The 25685-nt window shown below is 48.2% G+C and overlaps 1 protein-coding gene across 2 annotated transcripts in view; it reads right to left on the reverse strand.

Moving 5' to 3' along the window:
* The window catches only part of NECAB3 (N-terminal EF-hand calcium binding protein 3), a 125175-nt gene that overhangs the window by 81538 nt on the left and 17952 nt on the right, over nucleotides 1-25685 (reverse strand). For both annotated transcript variants that reach the window (XM_050917443.1, XM_050917441.1), the window contains exon 2: nucleotides 3101-3125. In XM_050917443.1, coding sequence (XP_050773400.1) covers nucleotides 3101-3125 — 25 coding nt within the window. The remainder of the gene's footprint in view (nucleotides 1-3100; nucleotides 3126-25685) is intronic.

Raw genomic sequence — 25685 nt, forward strand, 5'->3', positions numbered from 1 at the left:
ATAGCCAGCAGCTTCCAGCTGCAGGGGGTGGGGTGGGTGTGATATTGCACCCCATATTCGTCATAGTAATATTATTATAATATATTTATGACATAATTATGATGCATTTTGTACAAGATAAATCATGGAAAAGTTATGATTTGCTGAATATGATGATCCTATTTGTATGCATGTATCATTTTTGTATCTGAAGTTACAAATACTGACTATGTATCTGTACTTCAAATGTAGTTTACACCTGGGTAATGCCCACTAGACAAGATGCTTTCAGTCTAGATCAAGGATTGGCAACCTTTGGCACACGGTTCGCCAGGGTAAGCACACTGGCAGGCTGGGCCAATTTGTTTACCTACAATGTCTGCAGGTTCGGCCGATCGCGGCTCCCACTGGCCGCAGTTCGCCGCTCCAGGCCAATGGGGGCTGCGGGAAGTGGCGTGGGCTGAGGGATGACACGGCAGGTAAACAAACCGGCCCAGCCTGCCAGGGAGATTACCATGGCGAGCCGCGTGCCTAAGGTTGCGGATCCCTGGTCTAGATAGCTGGCTGGGAAGGGCCTGTTCAGGGCAATGAGCCATTAGGGAAAACAACAGGCCTTAAGAGAAGCTAATCTCCCACTTGGTGAGTTCCTGGGAACACTCCAGACAGCCTGTAAGTAATGGCTGCTATGACTCTACAAGGACATGTGACCAGGCCACATGATTCTGGAGTCCATCTTGGGATGTCAGTATTTTTCCACAAACCAGTCTGGGAACCAAGTTAAGAAACAAAAGATTCCCGCTATATGCTAAAGCTATATAAGGCAGGGAGTGACATCATCTGTTGTTTTTCACTCGCCACACAAGACGACTCCTAGAAACACCTGAGGAAAAAAGACTGAACTGGGGGAAGTGCTGGACCCAGGCTAAAGGGATTTCTAGCCTGACTATGAAGACCTGAAAAACCCAAACTGTAAAGCTAATGCAGCTTGTGCCTTAAGAATCTACAAGTCTGCCTGTACCATCAGTTAGGGTGAGAATCTGCTATTCATATCCAACCTATCTAGTATATTAAGCTTAGTTTGCGTTTTCATATATCTGCTTTGATCTGTTTGCTATCACTTATAACCACTTAAAATCTATCTTTTGTAGTTAATAAATTTATTTTATGTTTTAATCTAAACCAGTGAGTTTGAAGTGAAGCATGTGGGAATCTTAGCTCAGAGAGACTGTTGCATATTCCTCTCCACATTGAGGGGGAGGCGAACTGGATAATAAATTCATATTGGTCAAGGTTTTGACCAGGGCAGGACATTACCACCCTGGGGTCCCAAGCTTGAAAGCTAGTGGTTATTTTGGCTGTTAACTCCTTTTGTTGGTTCACATGCAGTGGTTGGTCAGAGAGCCTGCATGTAATTGCAGCTGGGTGTGTCCCTACTTGTGTGGATGCTGGTGGAAGTGTAAGACCCGGAGTGTGTCTGCAGCTCGTCACAGCAGCACAGTGTGACAAGGAGCCCAGTCTGGTGGGTCAGAGGGCTCTACGGTACCCCAGTTCCAGGTGGCGCCCCAGAGGGAACCAGTCACAGTGGGTTCTCCTTGCTGAATGGCGTCTTGTTCCTCTCTGGCTTTGGGACAAATCTTCTGCATTGCAGAGCTGGTAGGACAGTAACACATTGGGCTATGTGGCTTGTCATGTTCTATTTTCCCCCAGGGCAGATGGGCAAAGACCTGGGGGAAGATGGGGGGTTCGCCTTCCCTGCAGCGGGTCACTTGCCAGGATTATCTGATTAGATCTCACTTAAATATCTCCCTGACATTGCAGGGGTCTCAGGCACTGGGGCACCTCCACCCCTCCTGTTCTCTGCCACAGTCCAGTCTCCTGCGGGTGTCATTCACTTTGGTCTCATTTCGGTTGTTGGGTTTAGTGTGTAGGTGCTGGGTACTGTTGGTGACCCATGATATACAGAGGTCAGACTGGATGGTCTAGTGGTCCCTTCTGGCCTTAAGCTCAATGACTATTAGCCAGTACAGGTGGGATTGCTAGAAGATTACTCCTCTCAAATTGTGTTTTCATCCATGGGTCCAGCACAATATTTCAAGGCCAATTTTTTTATGTCAGGCACATTTACTGCAGGTTCTAGAACTAGGGAAAACAAGGATGGGCACAGCCCTCCACCCTGGGCTCTGTGGGACTGACAAGGACTTCACTGAAAAGGGACCCGTTGGTCCTAAAGGCTAACCAGGTAGCTGTGTGGCTGTGGTCTGACTATATGAGTTCTTCCAGTAGCAGCTGAGTCATATAGTCCCACTGAAGTCCCATAATAGCCAAAGTCAATGCTCTGCAGGAAGCAGAACTCTTCTTTCTCCCCTGTTGTTTGCCTACAGTCGTATAGGTGCTGGTGGGTGTAGGGAGGAACTAGATCTGGCGCAAGTGAGCTGATGAAGAGGCCCATAATGTGCATGTGTTGAAGTGTGCTTTGATTTCATTTCACTAGCCCTGGCCAACTGGAGGCCAGACACCAGCTCTGGGCTACATGGGGGTCTGTTCTTGCTTTCTCATAGGCTGTGAATTTGCTTTTAGCATGGGCCAGGGAGGATGCAACAACAGCCAAATTCAAGTGAAACCAGAAACAGCATCATGAAATGAATGTCAGGTTACAGGGAAAGAGCAAAGGCCTGGCCTGATATAGGGGTCAGCCTATAATGGAAACAAGCCCAGGTACGGGTGCTGCAGGCAGGGATTAGAACTGATTGTCAGGTTATAGAAAGGGGTTAGCCATCTCTCCTACTCCTCTGCTGTAACAAACCCAGATGCCTAGGGTGCTAGGTATAGCACAGGGCTCATGAGCTGGGACAATTTGAATGAGAGATTGCACAAAGTTCTGTGTGAGATTGGAAGGGCTTGAAGTACCAAATATCCATTTATTTATCTCCTTAAATGCTTTCCCAGAGGCAGCAGAGGAAGGCGGATGAGAAGGTTCAGAGCTCTTTTCCTCACAGCCAATGAGATGTTTTTCTTTTCTTTGTCACTTTACTGGCAGACACCTCCACGGGGAAAGAACTAAATCTACTTTCCTACAGGCAGCTTGGGAACAGGGATAGGATACAGTCTCCTGAGTACTCACCGTTCTTGTCGGCTCGTCGAAAAACCTGAAAAGAAAAACAGAACGTGTTGTAACAATACTGGGGATAGAGAGCATTGTCTTTTCATTCCTGTGTGAGAGAGAAAAGCACCAATCCCTGCTTCAGAGCAAATGAGGACACTCAGTTTGCAGACTCCTAACAAGGCGCTAATCTACCCAAATTACTAGGGTTATGGCTACACAGCAGTGGCAAGGGCCGTGGCTCAGGCGAGCCACCTGAGTATGTGCTAGGAGTTGGCCAGGATTGTACCTGGGGTGGCTAGCTCAAGCCACAGCCCATGCCACTGCAGCCACAATGCTACTTTTAGAACACCAGCTGGAGCAGGGCTAGCATGTGTCTGCCTGCCCACATGGGAAGCAGCCTCCCTGCTGCTGTGTAGACACATCCTTGGAGTGTTAATTACCAATATGGGATGGGTTTGCTCAGAGGAGATTTTCCTTTGCAAACTATCCAAGCTGTTTCTCTCCTCCAATCTACAGAGCCCTGAGGATGCCTGTCTATGATTTAGCAAACTCCAGCATGTGCACAGAGCGCCTTTTTGTTCCCCTGCTCTCTTTAGAGTAGCGAGCATGGAGAAATCCAAACTAGAAAAGACCAGATTGCAGCATGTGGCCTGCAACATGCAACAAGCACATGATCGTGGTTGTTACTTCAAAGTCTTCAGTATTTCAGCTCCTTTAAACAAAATAATTACCATGATACCTAGCTCGTATAGAGGGCTTTTCCCCCAGTAGATTTGAAAGTGTTTTACAAAGGAAGGCGTTATCATTGTGCCCATTTTACAGAGAGGGAAATTGAGGCACAGAGCAGTGATTCACCCATGGTCACTCAGTCAGCTGTGGAGCCAGGAAGAGAACTCAGGTTTACTGAGGACCATTCCAATCCAGTGCACTCTCCACCAGGCCACACTTGCTTAAAAAGACAACAGCATTAAGCACTTAGTGCAGCACCTCCCGCCTTTCACCCATCAGAAAAATCTCTGAGTAACAGCACTAAGGAAATGGGACTTCCCTTCCCTATATGATCTTCCTTGACAGCAGCCCGCCCAGCAGCAAAAGTCCTCCCTCTCTGGTGAGGGCAGAGCAGTAGCTGATTCTGCGCCCACTACAACATGCATTTAAGAGTCATTCTGGGTATGATGAAGGAGCTGGCTACAGAAAGTCAGTTTTCTGGCTAAAGTAATTCTGGATAATGGGGTAATCTGTTTCTTTGTTTCAAGTCTGATACATTTTGTACTGATTTCTTTTGAGTCTGATGAAAGAATATGGATAATACTAGGCAGGAGGTGGAAAAGAAATTATCACTTGCTTTGATCTGCCACCCACACACCTCAAAAGCAGATGAGCTGAGCTAATGTTAAGGAGATCTCCCTCCATGCTTCATTTCTCTGGGATTGGCTGGTAATCAGCACACACTTGGCTGACTTCAGATGAATTTAGGAGGTTACAGTCTATCCTGTTCATTTGTAAGTCATGCCAAAGATGCTGCAGTGTTATAATGTTCCGGGCTGTGAGTGCTCACAGCTGTATCGTGTTCGAGAGGTTATATCTGATCAAAACTTGTGTGACTTTTAGTCACATTATAATGAAAACGTAAAAAGAGAAATAACCTTACACTGAGAAGTACTCACTTCACAGGTTGTGCTCTTCAGTAACGAAACAGTGTTAGAAGTCCTGCCAAAACAGAACAGACCTATGATCCATTCCATGTGATAGCCCACCATGGGCCATACACAACAGATCAATGACCCATCCTGTCAGCTAGCCCACCGTGGGCCATACTCAACAGATCAATGGCCCATTCTGTCAGCTAGCCCACTGCGGGCCATACGCAACAGATCAAAGGCCCATCCTGTCAGCTAACCCACCGTGGGCCATACACAACAGATCAATCTATTCTAAACCATTCTATCTGCTAGCCAACTTTGGGCTATACCAGAGCACACCAATGACCCATTCCATCAGCTATCCCATGTTGGGCCATACCAGAGCAGACCAAGGACCCATTCCATTGGCTAGCCCACCTTGGGACATACACAATGGATCAGTGACCCATTCTGTCGGCTAGCCCACCTTGGGTGCGACCAGACCAGACCAAGAACCCATTCTGTCAGCTATCCCACCTTGCGCCACACCAGAGCAGACCAATGATCTATCGAATCCACAACTCTGTGTCCATCAGTGGTCAGTTCCTGGTGCTCCAGAGGAAGATGTAAAAGCCACATAGCTCCCTCAGTTGGGCAATACCAGCCATGGGGGGAATTGTTACCTAATTGCTATCTAATTAATCGTCCCCAACACCACTTCCTGCAGCACAGTCCCTGGGTGTCTCCTAGCCCTGCCCTCCTCATCTGATGGAACCCCATTACAAGGGGGCTGCTAGTCGGAAGCTAGTCAAAGAGAACTGAAAGTCAAAGGTGGGGAGACTAAAATCTGTAGATTTGTCCTGGAGGTTACTGAAGCCTCACAAAATACTGTCAAGGGAAATAGAGAGCAGAGAGGCAAGGTATAAAAACAGCTTGGTTACCTGGTGAAAGGAGTTATTCAAACCAAACAGCGATCAGTCTGAAAATGGAAATCCAGCTTCAGTGCAGCCAGTAGAAAGAAGTGTAAACTAGACCGTAAGTTCCTTGGGGCAGGGAACATTTTTTATTTAGTGTGTGCACAGGACCTAGCACAATGGGGTCCTGGTCGAGGCTGGGCCTGCGAGGTGCTAACACAGTCCAAATAACTAGCGATGGACTGGGGACTCTCAAGGCTTTATGGTAAGTGTGATTTGGGTGTGTGTGTGTGTGACTGTGTGTGTTGTGCTGGGAGAATTGTGTTGATTTGTGCACAGCTTGTGCTATGCTATGAGATTCGTGCTGATTTGTGCAGGTGCAAATCAGGAGTGCATGACATGAGGGACCATGTGTTTGTGGTATTGTGTGTGCTGGTTGTGTTGTTGTGTAGGTGGTTCTGAGGAATTGTGGCAGCTGGCCCATCTGTGCAGTCTCTCATACAACCTCTGATACCACCATGGTCTAGGACTCTTGGCATGGCAGAGACACATGCCTTGATGTTGCAGGGGTATAACGTATAAAGTGAAAATGGCTGAGAACTTAAAATTGGACAGTAACAGGCCACAAAACCCAGTGATGGGGGAACCCGGTGATACTCGGAACAAAAAGAGCTCTCAGCCATGCTGGTAGCTGCTCCCATCACTTCACGCTGACTCAGACATTCCAGGCTTCGGAGTGACACACAGTGAGAAGCCCAGAATCTCATTGCAGAGACAATAATAATATTGAATAATGGCAGGTGAAAAGTCAAAGGGAAAGTAGGAACTGAGCTAAGAGGGAAATTGAAATAAGTTTTCAAAAGCACCCAAGTGATTTCACTGCACAAGTCAGGTTGAAAGTCAATAGGTCTTGTGCTTCTAGTCACTTAATTGCTTTTGCAAATCTCACCCTCTGATATAAAAACAAATCGCAAGAAACCCATCAAGTACCTCAGAAACAGGAGGCCTGTGAAAGAATCAGGGGTCCGGCTGGGCTAACAAGAGATGAAAGAAGGAAATCAGGTTGCTTCAGAGAAGATAAATGATTTCTTTGCATTGCTTTTTCCCACCCAGGATGTTGGGAGTATACCTACCCCAGACCTACCTGTTTCTGGTAGTTGGTAGAGACAGAGGAGGTGGTGCTGAAACAAACTGATATAGCAAAGAGCAGCATGTCCCCAGGAACGGATGGTATCATCCATGAGCTCAGACAGTACACAAGAATAAGCAGCTGAGTTGCTAACAAAAATGTGGAAACACAAAACTGCAAGGCTGACAGGGACCTCAGGAGGTCGTCTAGTCCAGCCCCCTGCACTGAGGCAGGACTAAATAAACTCAGATCTTTCCTGAAAGGTGTTTGTTCAACCCGTTCTTAAAAATCTCCAATGATGGGGATTCCACAATCTCTCTAGGCAGCTTTAACTATCCTTATAGTTAGAAAGTTCTTCCTGTTATCTAACCTAATTCTCCCTTGCTGCAGATTAAGCCCGTCACTTCTTGTCATACAGTCAGTGGACAAGGAGAACAATTGATCCCTGTCCTCATTATAACAGCCCTGTAGAGGGGAACACTCACCAGCAGTGTCACATTGGGGTCAGGTTGGGGTGTGGCAGGTTGCCTTCCTCCCGGGCATTCCCTTTTCTCACTATATATCTGCCACATGGAGGGCTGTCATTTCAGTCGCTCAGCCCCCTGGCTGGGTCACATATTCAATGCCATCCCTTTTGAGGTACACAGAGTCCAATGATGCAGATATCTTCAGAAGTGAGAAAGGGGCTTCAGGGCTTCCCCCCTTGGGTTGGGATTTGAGGGTCAGGACCCTTGCACCTTTAGGATCTTCCCCACTTAGCTTCTCAGCTGAGGGATAGACTTCTGTAGTTGTCCCCTCCTTAGGGGCTGGTAGGGGAGCCCAGGTACACCTTCTCCATCAGGCACCGACCCAGGGCCCAATGGTAGGCAGCTAAGACCTGCACCTTGGGGTTCTACGTAGCTGTTTCCCTGGATCACTTCTGATCAGTGTCTCCTCTTCCCATAGGGAAAAATACAGAATTGACCACAAAATTAAAGTTCCTGGCGTTCAAAAGTCCCCAGTCCCTCCTTTGCAGGCTTGGTTGGGTCAGTATCTCCAAGCCTCAGGCACCATGAGCTCATGGGGTGCTCCTCCCCCAGAGTTCAGAGCACAGGGCTGCTTCCTTCCCCGTTTACCTGCTTCTCAGGTGCTCTGCCTCCCTTTTTAAGCTCCATCTCCAACATGTGCAGGCTTTCCAGGAGCGGCCCCGCAGTGTCATCTGGGCCCAGAGCTGATCCTTAACCCCTTCTTCTCCAGTGTGGTGTTCATACACCCCAGCCCGAGCCCTCAACATATCTGGAGATTGTTAATAGGTCCCCCCTCAACACTAAACATGTCCAGTGTTTTTAACCTTTCCCCATCGGTCAGGTTTTCTAAACCTCTTATCAGTTTTGAGGTTCTCCTCTGGCTCTCTCCAGTTGGTCCGCCTCTTTCTCAAAGTGCGGTGCCCAGAACTGGACCCAGAACTCCAGCTAAGGCCTCACCGGTGCTGAGTAAATGGAATAATTATCTTCTGTGTCTTACATATGACACCCCTGTTACTACAGCCAAAAATGACATTTGCCTTTTGAGCAACTGCATCACTTTGTTAATTCATATTCAACTTGTGATCCACTATAACCCCCAGGTGCTTTTCACCAGTACAACCACCTAGCCAGTTATTCTCCATTTTCTATCTGTGCATTTGATTTTTCCTTCCTAAGTGTAATATTTTGCACTTCTCTTTTGTGAATTTCATCTTGTTGATTTCAGACCAATTCTCCAATTTATTAAAGTAATTTTGAATTCTAATCCTGTCCTCCAAAGGGCTTGCAATCCCTCCCAGCTTGATGTTATCGACAAACTTTATAAGCCTACTTTTCATGCAGTTACTCAAATCATTAATGAAAATATTGATTAGCATTGGACCCAGGGTATATAACTACAGGATCCCACTAGATACATCTTCTCCCCCCTCCCGCACCAGTTTGACAGCAAACCATTGATAATCACTCTCTGAGTATGTTTTTTCAGCAAGTAGGACACCTACTTTATAGTAATTACAGTTAGACCACATTTCCCTACTTCGCTTATCAGACTACAAAAGTGTTACTAAAATCAAGATATATCGTATTCTCATTTCCTCCCATTCACTAGACCAGTAATCCTGTCAAAGAAAGAAATTAGATTGGTTTGGCATGATTTGTTCTTGACAAATCCATGTTGGCTATTACTTACCACCCCAGCCATCCTCTAGCTTTAAACAAGCAATTTGTAAGATAATTTGTTCCAGTAGCTGTCCAGAACTCAAAGTTAGGCCGACTGGTCTATAATTTCCTGAGTTCTCTTTGTTCCCGTTTAGAAAGACAGGTACTATATTTGTCCTTCTCTAGTCTTCTGGGACCTCACCCATCCTCCATGAGTTCTCAGATATAATTGCTTCAGCTAGTTTCTTCAGTACCCTAGGGTGAATTTCATCAGCCCCTGATGACTTGAATATCCATCTAAGTATTGTTTAATCTGTTCTTTCCTGTGTTCCTTCCCCTTTTTTGTTCCTATTTATTGTGCTGAGCATCTGATCACCATTAACCTTTTTATGGAAGACTGAAGCAAAATAGGCATTAAACATCTTAGCCTTTTTGATGTAATCTGTCATTAGCTCTCCTTCCCCATTAAGTAGTGGCCCTACACTTTATTTCATCTCTCTCTTGATTCTAATGTATTTATAGAACCAGGCCTGCTGACACCAATTCCAGGCCCCAGGGCAAAACAGTCAGTGGGCCCCCACGCATGCATAAGCTGCGTCCACACAGAAGCAGTCCACCTGACATTTGGGCAGTGCTGCACCTGCGCTGGCTGGTGCCCGGTGAGCTGTCAGCTGCAATGTTAGGCATGCTCTTCCAGCATGGACAGGGCTTTCATGTGCCCGCCCGGTAGGGTTGCCAATTGTCTAATCACACAAACCCAAAAACTCTAGCCATGCTCCCTGCTCCACCCCTTCCCTGAGACCACGCCCCATCCTGCACCTTCTCTGAAGCCCTGCCCCCTGCTCACTCCATCCCTCCTCCCTCCACTGCTCACTCTCCCCCACCCTCACTGGGATGGTTTACTACTGCGTTTTTCATATTGTCTCTTTGAGAAACTGCCAGCTCTCCTGAACTCCTTAGATTTTCTTTAAGAACATCAAAACAGCCATAACGGGTCAGACCAATGGTTCATCTAGCCCAATATCCTGTCTTCTGATAGTGGCCAATGCCGCTACATGCACTGCTTCATGGCACTGCTTTGTGGCTGGATAACCATCTGCCTAGGATGGTTTAGATGCAAGAAATCCTGCATCTTGACAGAGGGTTGGACTAGATGACCTTTGCAGTCCCTTCTAACTCTATTATTCTATGATTCTAGGTGCTTTGGAGGTAATGAACAGAACAGGGAATCATTGAGTGATCCATCCTGTCATCCATTCCCAGCTTCTGGCAAACAAGAGACTAGGGACATGCATGGGGTTGTGTCCCTGACCATCTTGGCTAATAGCCATTGAAGGAACTGTCCTCCATGAACTTATCTAATTTGTTTTTGAACCCCGTTATAGTTTAGGCTGTCACAACATCCCCTGCAAAGAGCTCCACTGTGTGTTGGGTGAAGCAGTAGACTCATAGACTCATAGGCTTTGAGGTCAGAAGGGACCAATATGATCATCTAGTCTGACCTCCTGCACAATGCAGGCCACAGAATCTCACCCATCCACTTCTATAACAAACCCCTAACCTATGTCTGAGTTACTGTAGTCATATTGTGGTTTGAAGACCTCGAGCTGCAGAGAATCCTCCAGCAAGTGACCCGTGCCCCATGCTGTAGAGGAAGGCGAAAAACCTCCAGGCGTCTGCCAATCTGCTCTGGAGGAAAATTCCTTCCTGACCCCATATATGGCAATCAGTTAAACCCTGAGCATGTGGGCAAGACTCACCAGCCAGCACCCAGGAAAGAATTCTTTGTAGTAACTCAGATCCCAACCCATCACAGACCACTGGGCATACTAACCTGCTGATAACGAAAGATCAATTGCCAAAATAATTGCCAAAATTAGGCTATCCCATCATACCATCCCCTCCATAAACTCATCAAGCTAGTCTTAAAGCCATAAATGTATTTTTCCCCCACTACTCCCCTTGGAAGGCTGGTCCAGAACTTCACTCCTCTAATGGTTAGAAACCTTTGTCTAATTTCAAGTCTAAACTTCCTAGTGTCCAGTTTATATCCATTTGTTCTTGTGTCCACATTGGTACTAAACTTAAATAATTCCTCTCCCTCCCTAATATTAATCCCTCTGATATATATAAAGAGCAATCATATCCCCCCTCAACCGTCTTTTGGTTAGGCTAAACAAGCCAAGCTCTTTGAGTCTCCTTTCATAAGACAGGTTTTCCATTCCTCGGATCATCCTAGTAGCCCGTCTCTGAACCTGTTCCAGTTTGAATTCATCCTTCTTACACATGGGAGACCAGAACTGCACACAATATTCCAGATGAGGTCTCACCAGTGCCTTATATAACGGTACTAACACCTCCTTATTTTTGCCGGAAATACCTAGCCTGATGCATCCTAAAACCGCATTAGCTTTTTTAACAGCCATATCACATTGGCAGCTCATAGTCATCCTGTGATCAACCAATACTCCAAGGTCCTTCTCCTCCTCCGTTACTTCCAACTGATGCGTCCCCAATTTTATAACTAAAATTCAAGTTATTAATCCCTAAATGCATGACCTTGCACTTTTCACTATTAAATTTCATCCTATTACTATTATTCAAGTTTACAAGGTCATCCAGATCTTCCTGTATGATATCCCGGTCCTTTTCTGTATTGGCAATACTTCCTAGCTTTGTGTCATCCGCAAACTTTATTAGCACATTCCCGCTTTTTGTGTCAAGGTCAGTAATAAAAAGGTTAAATAAGATTGGTCCCAAAACTGATCCCTGAGGAACTCCACTAGTAACCTCCTTCCAGCCGGACAGTTCATCTTTCAGTATGACCCGTTGTAGTCTCCCCTTTAACCAGTTCCTTATCCAGCTTTCAATTTTCATATTGATCCCCATCTTTTCCAATTTAACTAATAATTCCCCATGTGGAACCATGTCAAATGCCTTACTGACATCTAGGTAAATTAGATCCACTGCATTTCCTTTGTCTAAAAAATCTGTTACCTTCTCAAAGAAAGAGATCAGGTTGGTCTGGCACGATCTACCTTTTGTAAAACCATGTTGTAGTTTATCCCAATTACCATTGACCTCAATGCCCTTAACTACTTTCTCCTTCAAAATTTTTTCCAAGACCTTACATACTACAGATGTCAAATTAACAGGCCTATAGTTACTTTTTTCCCCTTTCTTAAAAATAGGAACTATGTTAGCAATTCTCCAGTCCTACGGTACAACCCCTGAGTTTACTGATTCATTAAAAATTCTTGCTAATGAGCTTGCAATTTCATGTGCCAGTTCCTTTAATATTCTTGGAGGAAGATTATCTGGGCCCTCCGATTTTGTCCCATTAAGCTGTTCACGTTTGGCTTCTGCCTCGGATGGGGGTAATATCTACCTTCATATCCTCTTTCCCATTTGTCATCCTTTCATTATCCCTGAGCTCCTCATTAGCCTTATTAAAGACTGAGTCAAAGTATTTATTTAGATATTGGGCCATGCATAGATTATCTTTAACCTCCATTTCATCCTCAGTGTTTAGCGGTCTCACTTCTTTCTTGGCTATAGAACCTTTTACTATTGGTTTTAATTCCCTTTGCAAGGTCCAACTCTACATGGCTTTTAGCCTTTCTCACTTTGTCCCTACATGTTCTAACCTCAATAAGGTAGCTTTCCTTGCTAATCCCGCCCATCTTCAACTCCTTGTAGGCTTTCTGCTTTTTCTTAATCACCTCTCTGAGATGCTTGCTCATTCAGCTCGGTCTACAACTCCTGCCTATGAGTTTTTTCCCCTTTCTTGGGATGCAGGCTTCTGATAGTTTCTGCAACTTTGACTTGATGTAATTCTAGGCCTCCTCTGCCTTTAGATCCACAAGTTCTTCAGTCCAATCCACTTCCCTAACTAATTTCCTTAATTCTTTAAAGTTAGCACTTTTGAAATCAAAAACCCTAGTCCCAGAACTATTTTTGTTTATCCTTCCATCTAGTTTGAACTGAATTAGCTCATGATCACTTGAACCAAAGTTGTCCCCTACAACCATTTCTTCTATGAGGTCCTCACTACTCCCCAAAACTAAATCTAAAATGGCATCCCCCCTTGTTGGTTCTTCAACTACTTGGTGAAGAAATCCATCAGCTATCACATCCAGAAACATCTGAGCCCTATTATTATTACTAGCACTTGTCCTCTAGTCTATATCTGGGAAGTTAAAGTCTCCCATAATCACACAATTCCCATTAGTGTTTACTTCACTAAAAACATTAAAGAGGTCTCTATTCTTATCGAAATCAGATCCCGGCGGTCTGTAGCACACCCCAAGCACTATCTCAGGGGAGGCTATAGTAGCTTTCTTTCCCAATGTAATTTTTACCCAGACAGATTCTGTCTTATCCATTCCATCACTTCTTATTTCTTTACAGTTAACCTCATCATTGATGTACAATGCTACTCCACCACCTTTGCCTTTATTTCTGTCGTTCCTAAACAGCACATAGCCTTCAATACCTGTACTCCAGTCATGACTACTATTCTACCATGTTTCTGTTATCCCTATAATATCCGGTTTCACTTCCTGCACCAGTAGCTCTAGTTCCTCCATTTTGTTACCTAGGCCCCTCACGTTAGCGTACAGACATCTTAATTTTTGCCGTTTGGCTTCCCTGACATTCTTTATCCGGTTAGGCACAGACATTCTACCACCAGTATCACCTATTAGACTGGTATCTACACTACCCTTCCTCCTTATGTCCATTCTTCTGCCCATGGCTGTATCCTCTCTTACTTTGTTTTCTTCCCTCTCAATGTTAAATTCCGGCGTGGATATTACCTGGACATCTCCCAACCATCTCCCTCAAATTCCTAGTTTAAAGCTCTCTTAATCAGTTGGGTGAGTCTCCATCCTAGAAGTCTATTTCCCTCCGTACTCAGGTGAAGTCCATCCTGAAAAAACAGTCCTCTGTCCATGAGTGCTTCCCAATGGCCATACATCCCAAAGCCCTCCTTACAGCACCACTGCCTGAGCCATTTGTTGATCGCCATAATCTTGTCACACCTTTGTTGCCCTTCTCTAGGAACAGGCAGAATCCCTCTGAAGATCACCTGAGCCTTGATTTCCTTAAGCGTCTTCCCCAGCCTGGCATAGTCTCCCTTAATACGTTCCAGCAAGAATCTAGCCATATCATTCATTCCCACGTGAAGGACAATCAACGGATTCTTTCCCGCTCCTGTTAGGATCCTTTTCAGCCTCAGGTCCACATCCCGTATCTTAGCACCTCGCAGACAGCACACCCTTCTGTTCTCCAGATCAGCTCTAGTTACAGGCCTGTCTATTCTTCTCAGTAAGGAGTCCCCAGTCACGTAGACCTGCCTTTTCCTGATGACCGTGTGATTCTCCGGTCTATCCCCTGCTTCCACTGGCTGCAAGTCCTCTTGATCCCTAATTGCCCTTGCAATCCTCCGCAACCCATCCCGTATCCTCCTGGGGCTCATATTTGGTGTTGTCTCCAGTGATTCTTCCCCTCTTCCTGTAGGGCTAGCTGCTCTTCTCTTTTTCCTTGCCTTCTCATCTTCAGCGACCACCTGCTGTGCCCCTTCTTCATTTTCCAACTCTGCAAACCTGTTCCTGAGCTCTATTTCTCCTTCACTGGCCTGTTTTTTCCTCTGCCTGGTTCTCGTAGTCACACGCTTCCACTGTCCACTTTCCTCACCCAACAGTCTCCCCTCAGAGTTCTTTGGTCCTGCTTCCATCTGCAAGTCTGAGATTATCCCTTCAGCCTCCTCATGTCTTTGCTCCATCATCTGCTCGAACCCCCTTCTAAACTCTACCAGAGTTTCCACCTGCATCTCCAGTCCTCGGATCTTTTCTTCCATCAGCTCTATCAGGCGGCATTTCATGCTGACGAAATTCTTTTCAGGTACCCCCTCCAGGATCATATACATGCCGCAACTTCCACATCCAGTCATCCTCATTGTGTCTTTCACTGCTGCCTCTGTATCGGTCATAGCCCTCCCACCTAAAACCTGTTAGTCCAAGAAACACAAACCAAAACAAACCCCAAACAGGCACCAGAACACTGGCAGACCACCACCCACTCCCTTCACTCGTCTGTCAGTTCCTCTGCCTAGGTCTCTAAGTTTCCCCTGCAAACTGCCCCTGTAAACTCCCAGTGAAATTCCTTTTGTTTGTCTTAAACCTGATGCTTATTAATTTCATTGGGTGACCCTTGGTTCTTGTGTTATGGGAAGGGGTAAATAACACTTCCTTAGTCACTTTCTCCACACAATTCATGATTTTACAGACCTCTATCGTATCCCCCCTTAGTTGTCTCTTTTCCAAATGAAAAGTCCTAGTATTTTTAATCTCTCTTCATATAGAAGCTGTTCCATGATGTGATGCAGTAGGGACTGTCTGTGTGGGGAGTGGGAGAGCAGGGGAGGACTTTAGGAGATGGACGATGCCAGAGCCTGTAACCTGAGCTAGGTAAGGGAGGGGAAAGGTCAACACCTTTCCCCGGGAAGGGGACAAAGGAAGGGAGTGGCAGGAGGGAAGCAGTTTGAGTTTGGGCTTGGGGCTGTGTGGGCGGAATTCAGGGTATCCTAGCTAGGATCCAAGCACCCTGAAAGCCCAGAAGGACTCGGTGGAGGGGTCCTGACTGTGCCTGCAAGCTCTGCTGTAACCTGTGTTCCTGTTGTCCAATAAACCTTCTGTTTTACTGGCTGGCTGAGAGTCACTGTGGGTCCCAGGAAGAGGGGTGCAGGGCCGGACTCCCCCACACTCCGTGACACATATCCTTAGTAATTTTTTGTTGCCCTTATCTGTACCTTTTCCAATTCTAATATATCTTTTTAAGATGAGGTGACAAGAACTGCATGCAGCATTCAAGGTGCGGGCATACCAGGGATTTATATAGTGGCATTATGATTTTTTTTTTCTCTTTCTTCTCTTTGATTCCCATCCGTCAGCTCAACAGCAATGACAGGGCCAAATGAAATCTTTCCATCACTTTCTATCTTGTACCAGCTTCACAGCTTCATTCTTCTATAAACCTTTTGGTTCCATGTCCTTCTTCACCAGGTCTATCCAACACATCCTCGGTCTTCCTCTATTTCTAGCTCCTTGCACTCTAGCATGTATTGCCACAGATGGTAACCTTTCCAGGACCATTCCTGACATATGTCCAAACCATCTCAGCCTCTTTCCTGAATCTTCTGTAACAGCGTTATTTGTCTGAGTTTGTTACAGTTTGCTTTTTCAGTGTCTATTATCTGTTGGTCTATGCGACTTCTTGTTAAAACCAGGTTCTGTATCAGAAGACGGGAGGCTAGCAGGTATTGTACCTGTGTTCTAAAAAGTCTCTAGGAATGAACCTGGGAACTAGAGGCCAGTTATGAGTAGGAAGTGTGCTGGTCCCTTTCATACCCATCATTCTCTCTGTTGTTTGCATCCATGCATGAACTAGGCTTCTGCATCTGAATACCCAGATTTTGTGGCTGTAACTCAGGTACCAGACAGAACATTTAGACGTCATAAGCCAAATTCTTTGCTGGTGTAAATGGGTGAAGAGCTCCATTGGAGTCAGAATTTAGCCCTTTGAAATGTTTTTTCACTTCTCTAAATTCCCCTTCTTTTGGTGCAAACACTGTGTTACTGTGAAAGTTTCCTGCTTCCGTATGCATTCCGGCCCTCTATACTAACGTCCTTTAGGAACCTCTGCAGCTTGTCCCCTAAGAAACACTTTGTTCTGTGGCTGGGGAGAGGGATTTTATTATGCTGGTCACAATCCCAAGCCTCTGGCTTTTACCCACCCTTCATCATATTTCCCCCTTAGGCCATGGCTACACTTGCACTTTACAGCGCTGCAACTTTTGCACTCAGGGGTGTGAAAAAAAACACCCCCCTGAGCGCTGCAAGATACAGCGCTGTAAAGCCTCAGTGTAAACAGTGCCGCAGCGCTGGGAACACAGCTCCCAGCGCTGCAAGCTACACCCGTAGAGGATGTGGAGTACGTGCAGCGCTGGGAGAGCTCTCTCCGAGTGCTGGCGCTGCGACCACACTCAAAACTTCAAAGCACTGCCGCGGCAGCACTGCCATGGCAACACTTTGAAGTGCAAGTGTAGCCATACCCTAAGTGAGCATGCAGAGCAGCTAATGCCTCAGCAGAAGGATGCTGTTTGCAGCAGAACATGCACCTCCCTCCTCCCCATCTTGTGCTGCTGCAGGGATATAAACTAGCCCAGATCCTGCCAGTGTTAGGTAATAGGTACCTATGGGATATAGGCTTAGAGTCAGGCCAGGCTGTTCTGCTCTGTGCTCTCTCAGAGCCCATTAGGACTGACTGATGCACTTTGGGCTTTCCAGCCTACCACTCAATAAGGAAATCTGCATTTTCCTCCACTGGGGATTTCTCTGGATTTTAGAACAAAGCCCTGCCCAGCTGGGGGATGGACGGGCTCTCTCCACTTTGCTTTCTTGAGTGTTGATCTTTTCTGATTTTGCATTCGTGGTCTCAGGGATGATAGAATCACAAAGGCAACATGTAAATGCAAGGGCCGGTCCTGTTTGTCCCTGGGCATGGAACTCGCATTGATGTTTATGGGAGCTCGGGTGAGCAAAGAAGGCACCACCTTGTTCTGCACCTATTGAGTTCCCAGGGTGGGTGGGCAGAAGCCCACCCATGTCTGAAGGCCCCTCCCTCAGCATAAGGGGAGGAGCTACTCTGCCAAGAATGCAAATGAATTTGAGGGACAACAAATGATAAACCAGGGACAGGAGCAAGGGCGGCTCCAGGCACCAGCACACCACATGTGTGCCTGGGGCGGCAAGCCACAGGGCGTGCTCTGCTGGTCGCTGCTAGGGCGGCAGGCAGGTTGCCTTTGGCAGCATGCCTGAGGAGGGTCCGCTGGTCCCGCGGCTTTGGCGGACCTCCCGCAGACTGCCGCTGAATCCAAGGGACCAGGGACCTCCTGGCAGGCAAGCCGCGGAAGGCAGCCTGCCTGCCAAGTTTGGGGCGGCAAAATACCTAGAGTCGCCACTGGACAGGAGTGAGGGTTACAGGTTCAAAATCAGAGCTCCTGAGGGGGACCTTGAGCAGAGAACCCTGGACAGTGCCCACTGCTCCTCAAAGATGTCTAGGGAGCCAGCAGACGCAGGGGTGCTGGAACAATTTGTACAGTGGAGTGCTGTGAGCCATTGAACCAAACTGTAAACCCTGGATATGATGGAAACCAGTTCAAGCCAGGAGGTGGTACATCACCCTCAGCACCCCTAGTTCTAGCACCTATGTGTGGATGTAGCTCAGAGGAACTCTGCCTGGATACGTGAACCAAGGGAGAAATGGAAATAGTCCCACAGTCACAGAGCTCTTCCCTGTTCAGCATCCTCCTCCTGGTTTTATAGATAACCACCTTGGCTAGCACCAGGAAGAGGCTGACGACTGGGGCCACAGAGCACAGATCAGGAGGTGCACAGAAAGTGAGCACAGATCAGGAGGTGCGGGGAAAAGTGCAACCAGAACCTGAGGAGAAGGTTCTGGGGGAGCTGGCAAAGAGGAGTAGACATGTGCCAGGGTCTCCCATATGCCATGGGCAGGGCAGATCTCAGGGAGGGGGGTGAACCGAGCCAGGTACACACGCTCGTGCTCACGGCTCCATGAAGGAGCTGCCAGCTGATAACTCCGGCAGGGACCAGGGTGGAGTACAGACTGGCCCACCGGGTTCCTCACCCTCCACAGGTGGTAGAAGGTCCTACCACTTGATGTCTTGGCTGGACACGAGGGTGAAGAAATGGAATATGTGGAGCACAAAGGTGTACATCTGTTCCCCAGGTATGATTCAGAAACAAGCTGGCTGCAAGTCACGCAGCTGGCTCAGGTTATGCAAGGGGGGCTCATGTGGCAAGGGGCCTATAACAAGGTCTGGAGGGCCAGGGGTGACAGGAAGGGCTAAGAGGTGGGCAGTAAGGCAGCCCTCACCTCCTGGAGTAGGTTCCAGGGAGTATGAGGGATGGAGAGCCCCATGCGCTGACTGAGCACCAGGGGATTCACTCAGTCCCCCCAGTCGTAGTCCAGGAGGTCTCCAATTCTGGTGGTTCTTGCCTCTGGCGCACCGAGAAGGACTCCACCACCTGTACACCAAGCTGGAGGTTGTGTACCAGGGGCTCCACGAGGAAATCTCTCCCCTCGGCAGCCATAATGGACCTTGTTGCTGACACCAGCTTCCAGGTCCAGAGGAGGTCCTGGTGGAAGACCAGCAGCTCAGAGAGGTCTCACTGAAGACCCTCGGATGAAGATAAAAGAGCTGCCTGTCATATCGGAGCCCTCTGAGGCGGTGGAGGAAGGTGTATGCCAACATGCTCCATGCCAGACTACCTGCAAAATAAAGAAGTCTCTGCAGGGCCTGGTGGTGGAAGACATGGACCTGGCTGCAAAGGCTGAGCAGGCCCTGTCCCCACTCCTCCATGGGAAGACTCAAAACCCCTGCAGGGACCCAGTGCAGTCCTGGCCCAAAGCACTCCAGAGCTAACCTCTGGAGCCAGGCCAGGATCACCAGGGCCAGTGCCAGAGCATGGACAGAACTAGCTGGTTGAGCACCAGCACCCTCCCACCTTGCTCTGCAGGCACAGCAGCTGGGCAGTGTAGGGTCCTGGATTGGGAAGGAGGGGACACCCCTAAGTGCTGCAGTGACCCTGCAGGGGGCCCCTTTCCCCGAGTTAGTACCTCGTCTATGCCTCAGGAGAAGGCTCAGGGGTGCTGTGCTACAGGAGGTGCTCTCATTCCAATGGCACAGAATGGCAACTCGAAGCTTGTGTTGTTAATGGAGAGCCATGTTGGGTGTCAGCTACCATGTCCCAACCACAGTCCAGTTTAGGTCATCACAGTCTGCCCATGTTAAACTCTCTCCCTGTTGTGTGACTTGGACACAGTTATCTTCTTGCCCTCCAAGCTTAGCCTGCTCAGCTATGTTGCTTCTTGATGTTAAACATTTACCACACTCCAGCCCAGGGGAGCTGCAAGGCAGGGAGTGGTGAGGCAATCCCAGTCAGGTTCCCTGGAGAGCCATTGATATGGAAGATACTATAGAACTGTAAGTAACAAACCATTCCTATTTTACATCACATGCACAGGGCAGGTAAAGTGAGTTCTCACTCCAAACCAAACCAAACCAAAAGCTACAAACCGATCAGCATCAGCCTGAAAACGACTTTCATTTAAGACCAAATACAACAGGAAAAAACCTCTGAACTTCCGCAGTGTCAGCTTGGACAGCCCCCCCAGACCTCCCAGTTAGTCTCCAGGTACAGACACAAGCCCCTTTAGGAAGCTTCACTCGGCCGTATGTGATGGAGCCAGGCATCCTACACTGTCGCCTGCAGCATCTGCATTGGCTTCCAGCTTGCTGACACTGCAAGGTGTATGCCTGCTGTTGGTTGTGTTCTGCAGTGCCCTCTGCAGTTAGGGCAGATGAGATACAGCCTCTCTCACTATACAGGCTGGTGAGAGCTGAATTCCCTGGAAGCAGTGTTGTCTAGTGGCTAGAGCACCAGCCTCGCACTCAGGAGAGTTGTGTTCTCCTCCTAGCTCTGCTGCTGGGTCACCTTGAACAAATCACATGCCTCAGTTTCCCTAGCTATACAGTGGCAATGATGTATGCTCCTTTTCAGTGCACTTTGAGATCTACTGAAGGAAAGTGCTATTATTATGAGCAGTCGGAATAGTCCTGTTTTAATGAATCTTCCAATTATTACTTATTAGTAGAAGCCAATATGTACCTTGTGGTAGTGCCCAAAATACCCAGGCGGGATCAGGGCCCCATTGTGCTGGGTGCTGCACACCCACAGGACTAAGTCAGGCTCTACCTGGCTGGGCCCATGATCTAGAGGATGTGAGAATCGGGGGCCAGCATGCAGGACATTCTCATCGGGGGGTCACTGAGGTCAGAAATTCAGACCAGCAGGTCTGGCAATGGCTAAATCTGCCGCTCTCCACCCTTTCCTAGCCATTCCCCAGCTCAGAGCTATTTTGCAGCCATGCCGATGTCTGTGATTAAGGAATGAGCATAAAGCTTCAACATATCTCCCGGAGTTCACTGGGCTCATTCTTGTGTGCTGGGAAAGCCAGAACTACAGGACACTTTCCCTGCATGACCTGTGTTCCTGAATCAGAGCGGCATGAGAGTCAATACAAGGGAGGCTTTTAATGCTGGGAAGCATTGGATTGAAGGGGGAACAAGAGGACGGCACAAATGCAGCTAACAATCTTCACAGCCACGTTTGATCTTTTCGAAGCAATTCCTCTTTTCAGGCTAACTCCTCCAATCCATCTGTGCTGAGGAGCCCTTGGTTTGGCCTCAGCAGCTCTGAGGTGCATAGCCGTGGGGTGGAACACTGGCCACTGTGGATCCGATCCTCATGCAGCTATTAAAGAAGGGTGTGGAGACTTGTGGCCCACAAAGCATTTCCCTCACTGAGTAAATGTTTGGGCTTTATTTATTGCAGTCACAAAGGACACAACACAAGCCTGTTCCCTGGAGTGAAAGCAAAGTCTCCCCTGGATGCCAAAGCCACAGAGTAGGAGCGATGTGCACCCAGCCACTGCTGTATCTTGCATTTGCAGCTTCCATTCTGCTGAGCTCAGCACATGGAGTTATTACACACACACACACACACACACACACACACACACACACACACACACACACACACACACACACACACACACACACACACACTTACTTTTAATTACATATGCATTTCAGGAGCAAGGCTCTGTGCCTTCCCACATAACCCATTTGTGCTAATCAATGAGCCTTACCAGGCATATCTCCAAGCATTAGCTCCTCACTCATGCCCCTTATTTGTTGAGATGCCAGCGGTTTGCCACGGCTGTTACAGCACTGAGCAGAATGGGGAAATTAACCCCTGTGCAGTGCTATAGCAGCATGTGGTGCCCCATTCAACCCTCCTGCACTCACAGCCTCCCCTACATTCCCAGCCTCCCCCAGAACTCCCCACCCAGCTCCCCACATTCCCAGCCTCCCCCAGAGCTCCTCTCCCAGCCCCCCACATTCCCAACCTCCCCCAGAGCTCCCTGCCAGCCTCCCACATTCCCAGCCTCCCTCAGAGCTCCTCTCCCAGCCTCCCACATTCCCAGCCTCCCTCAGAGCTCCTCTCCCAGCCCCCCCACATTCCCAGCCTCCCCCCGAGCTCCCCACTAAGCCCCTCACATTCCCACCTCTTTCCCATGAGTGCACCTGAGTAACTGCCTAGACAACGGTACTATCTGGTGGTATCACCTAACAAACTGCTGGCATCACCTTACCAATTGCTGTTTGTCCTTTGTGTTCACAGCCTGATGCCCTCTTATTAAACAGACACTGGCTTGGCAACTGACTTCTCTTCTGATTTGTATCCCTGCCAAGAGCGAGACTGGGCTAGGAGCCTGACTGTGTGCAAAGAGCCAGGGCTTGCAGAGATGCATCCTGATCACACCGCAGACTGTTCTGTGTCCACAGCACTTTGAGATGGGAAGGATCCTTATGGGGGAAAAAAGCCTTAGAATGCAATAGGCATCAAATAGAGATGCCCTTCTATAGACATTTCTCTAGAAGCCTATGAAATAAATGGCTCTAAAACCCTGCGGAACTCGGTAGAGAATGAAATCCTTTCCATGGGTCGCTATTAACCATCCCATAGAATTGCAGAGCAGGGGTCGATTTCTCTCGTCAGTTCTGTAAGGTGATGCAAAATAGCTATAGAAAATTGAAACCTTTCTCTGGGTTGTTTGAATCATCCTCCCGAAGGGGAACATGGTCTACTGGTTACATGAGAGGACTGGGTGGTAGGACTCCTGGGCTCCACTACTGACCCGCTGTGAGATCTGGACCAAGTCACCTCACCTTTCTGTGGTTCCATTTCTCTGCCTGTTAAGCACGACTGATAAACCGTATGTACAGCACCTCCCAGGGTGCTACAGTGAGATTTGCAGGGTGCCTGGAGACACTCCCAGTGCACACAAGCTGTATGTGCAAAGTCTTGTCTTATTAACTAGAGCTAGATCTGAGCCCTAACGAGCTCTAAGCAGGAAGGATGGTCTTGTGATTAGGATACCAGCCTACAACTTAGTTCAATTCCTGGCTGTTCTACTGACCCTCTCTGTGTTCTTGGGATCGTCACTTAATCGCTCTGTGCCTTGGTTTCCTCCTTCTACAAAGTGAGGATGTACTTCCCTATCACAGGGGTGCTGTGATGATAAACTCATTCGTGTTTGTGGGGCACTCGGACCCAGTGGCGCAGGAGGTACGAGAGTCCCCAGATAACTCTGCACCTGAACTTAGGGGAAGTTCAATTCCAGATCCAAATAATCTAACTGGTCACTGACTCTATAATGAGTCAAACCTCCACCCGGCATCCAAACTCTGCAAGATTTGATCTGTGTGGTGCAGGCCCATCTCTTTTATTACCCCTGCTCTCAGAACCTATCACATGTACATGTATCAGTTCTCTTCCACCTTTCAGCCACTAACCAGACCAGTTCCCCATCACCACCACCGCCACCCCTGGAACTCAGTCCAGTGCTAGGAATCCTTGAAATGAGACCTAAATGATGCATGTCCCTTGTGCAGACCCTGAGCATTGGGGTGAATGTCACTTTGGAAGCAGGGTGGCTCTCCGTCTTGCTGCTGCATTTACAATGATCCTGTCCTGCTCAGAACAGCTGCCGGTAGTTAGGGGAGGAAGGAAGGAGTTTGCCTTGTACAGCATATTTTGAATTCACATCAAGCCAGGACTATCTAGGAGTTTAGGGTTAATCTGTGAATATCTGAGTCCCTAGAGAGCCCTGAGCAGTATTCAGAGCTCGGAGGCAAGTGCCTATTTCTGATCTCCTTATACTCCATAAACGGCACAGCTTTATTAAAGTCAATGGAACAACGCCGACCTACACCAGTGGCGAATACGGCCCCTCCCTTTAAATCCATCCATCAGTGCTGACCTGGGGGATGATACAACAACAGGCGGATAAACCTCTTTTGCCTGTTTCCCCTCCTTCACCACTTCCCAAAAAGAAAGGTCAAGCAACAGCTTAAGAACCTCCAGAGGCAGCGATCCCGAGGCCTTTCGGGATGTTACGTGGGGCCTGTGCTTGCTAGGCATTCAACCCATGTATTGGTCAATAAAAACAATCAAACGCTGTCTCTCCTCGTAACCTGATAACTCTGTCAGAGTGCAGGCTGGGTGTGAGAAGCAAACCCAGCCCCCCACATGTGAAGCATGAGGCCTTCCCGGCTGTGAGTTACTGCAGGGATGAAATCTGACAGGTGAAATGATAACCTGCCATCCTACCGCAGCTAGATTCCTTGAGAACAAAGCACACTAATAATAGGAACCCTAATTAGTGTTGTCTTGATGTCTTCAAATGGCCTAGAGAATGGCAATTACAATCCTCTCCACGCAGCCCAAATTAGCCCCTGGCAAGGCAGTTAGCGAGTGGGCTTTTTTCCATTTTGTAAGGTTCTATTTTAAGTGCTGTGGGAGGGACTGTGTTGTTAAAGGAAGTTACTTTTTTAAATTAAATTCCTGAAACAGATATATTTTTCCCCTTTAAAAATAATGGTTTGGTTTGAATACTCAGCCCGTTTCGCCAGTAGGGGCCTAATCCTGCCACCTTTCCTCATGCAAGTTGGTGACCTCACTTCATGTATGAGTAAGAGATGCTAAGCTGAGTAAGACTTGCAGGACTGGGCCCTACCTGAAACCCAGGGAATGACCTGGTGCCATGGAAGCTGCACTTCATTTGCAGGGCTGGTAATGACCTCAGCTCCTGGACTCTGAGTAATGTCACATATGACACATAACACGGTGGGAAGCACTACTGGGCTGCTGTTCGCCCATCTGTAGAATGGGTATAAGGAGTCATGTGACATGCCAAAGGTCACACAGTGCATCAGGGGAAGAGCAGGAATAGAACCTCAACACCCGGATTTTTTACATGGCTGGACAAACCCAATGGCTCACCAGAGTGGCTCTGGATCAGTGTTTCCCATCATTAGTCTGTTATGTCCCAGCCAGAGGCAGATTAAGATTTTGTGCGGCCCTGGGACAGAGCAAGTGGGGGGCCCCCTCCCAACTCTTTCCACTTGTAGTCCTGTGCCCATTCCGCCCCTTCTGCCTGTGGCCTCAACCGTTCTGCCCCTTCCCCCCGTGGACCCACCCTGTCTCATCTACAGTTCGCCACATTACTCCCCTCCACTGTGGCCCCCACAACCGTTTGCTCCTTTTTCCCTCCCTCCCACTCAGGGTCGGTGCAAGTTTCGCGCCCTAGGCGAAACTTCCACCTTGCGCCCCCCGCCAGCCCTGCGGCAGCTCCCTGCCCCCCCTCCACCCTGAGGCGCCCCCACCCCCGCAGCAGCTCCCCCCCTGCCCTGAGGCTTTCCCCCACCCGGGAGCCATGCAGCACCTCCCCACCCTAGCTCACCTCTGCTCCGCATCCTCCCCGAGCACACTGCCCCCCTCTAATTCTCCTCCCAGGCTTGCGGCGCCAAACAGCTGATTGACGCTGCAAGCCTGGGAGGCAGAAGAAGTGGTGCAGTGACCGCGTGCTCGGGGAGAAACTGCTGTGAAAAATAAAATTGAGGGCACCGCTTTTTGGCGCCCCCAAATCTTGGTACCCTAGGCAACCACCTAGTTCGCCTTAATGGTAGCACCGGCCCCGCTCCCACTGCAGCCCCAAGACTGGAGAACCTCTGTGCCCCCACCATGGTCCTGGGGTCACAGCAGAGAGTGAGAACTC

Source organism: Gopherus flavomarginatus, chromosome 11 (genome assembly GCF_025201925.1).
Source record: "Gopherus flavomarginatus isolate rGopFla2 chromosome 11, rGopFla2.mat.asm, whole genome shotgun sequence".
Lineage (NCBI taxonomy): Eukaryota > Metazoa > Chordata > Testudines > Testudinidae > Gopherus > Gopherus flavomarginatus.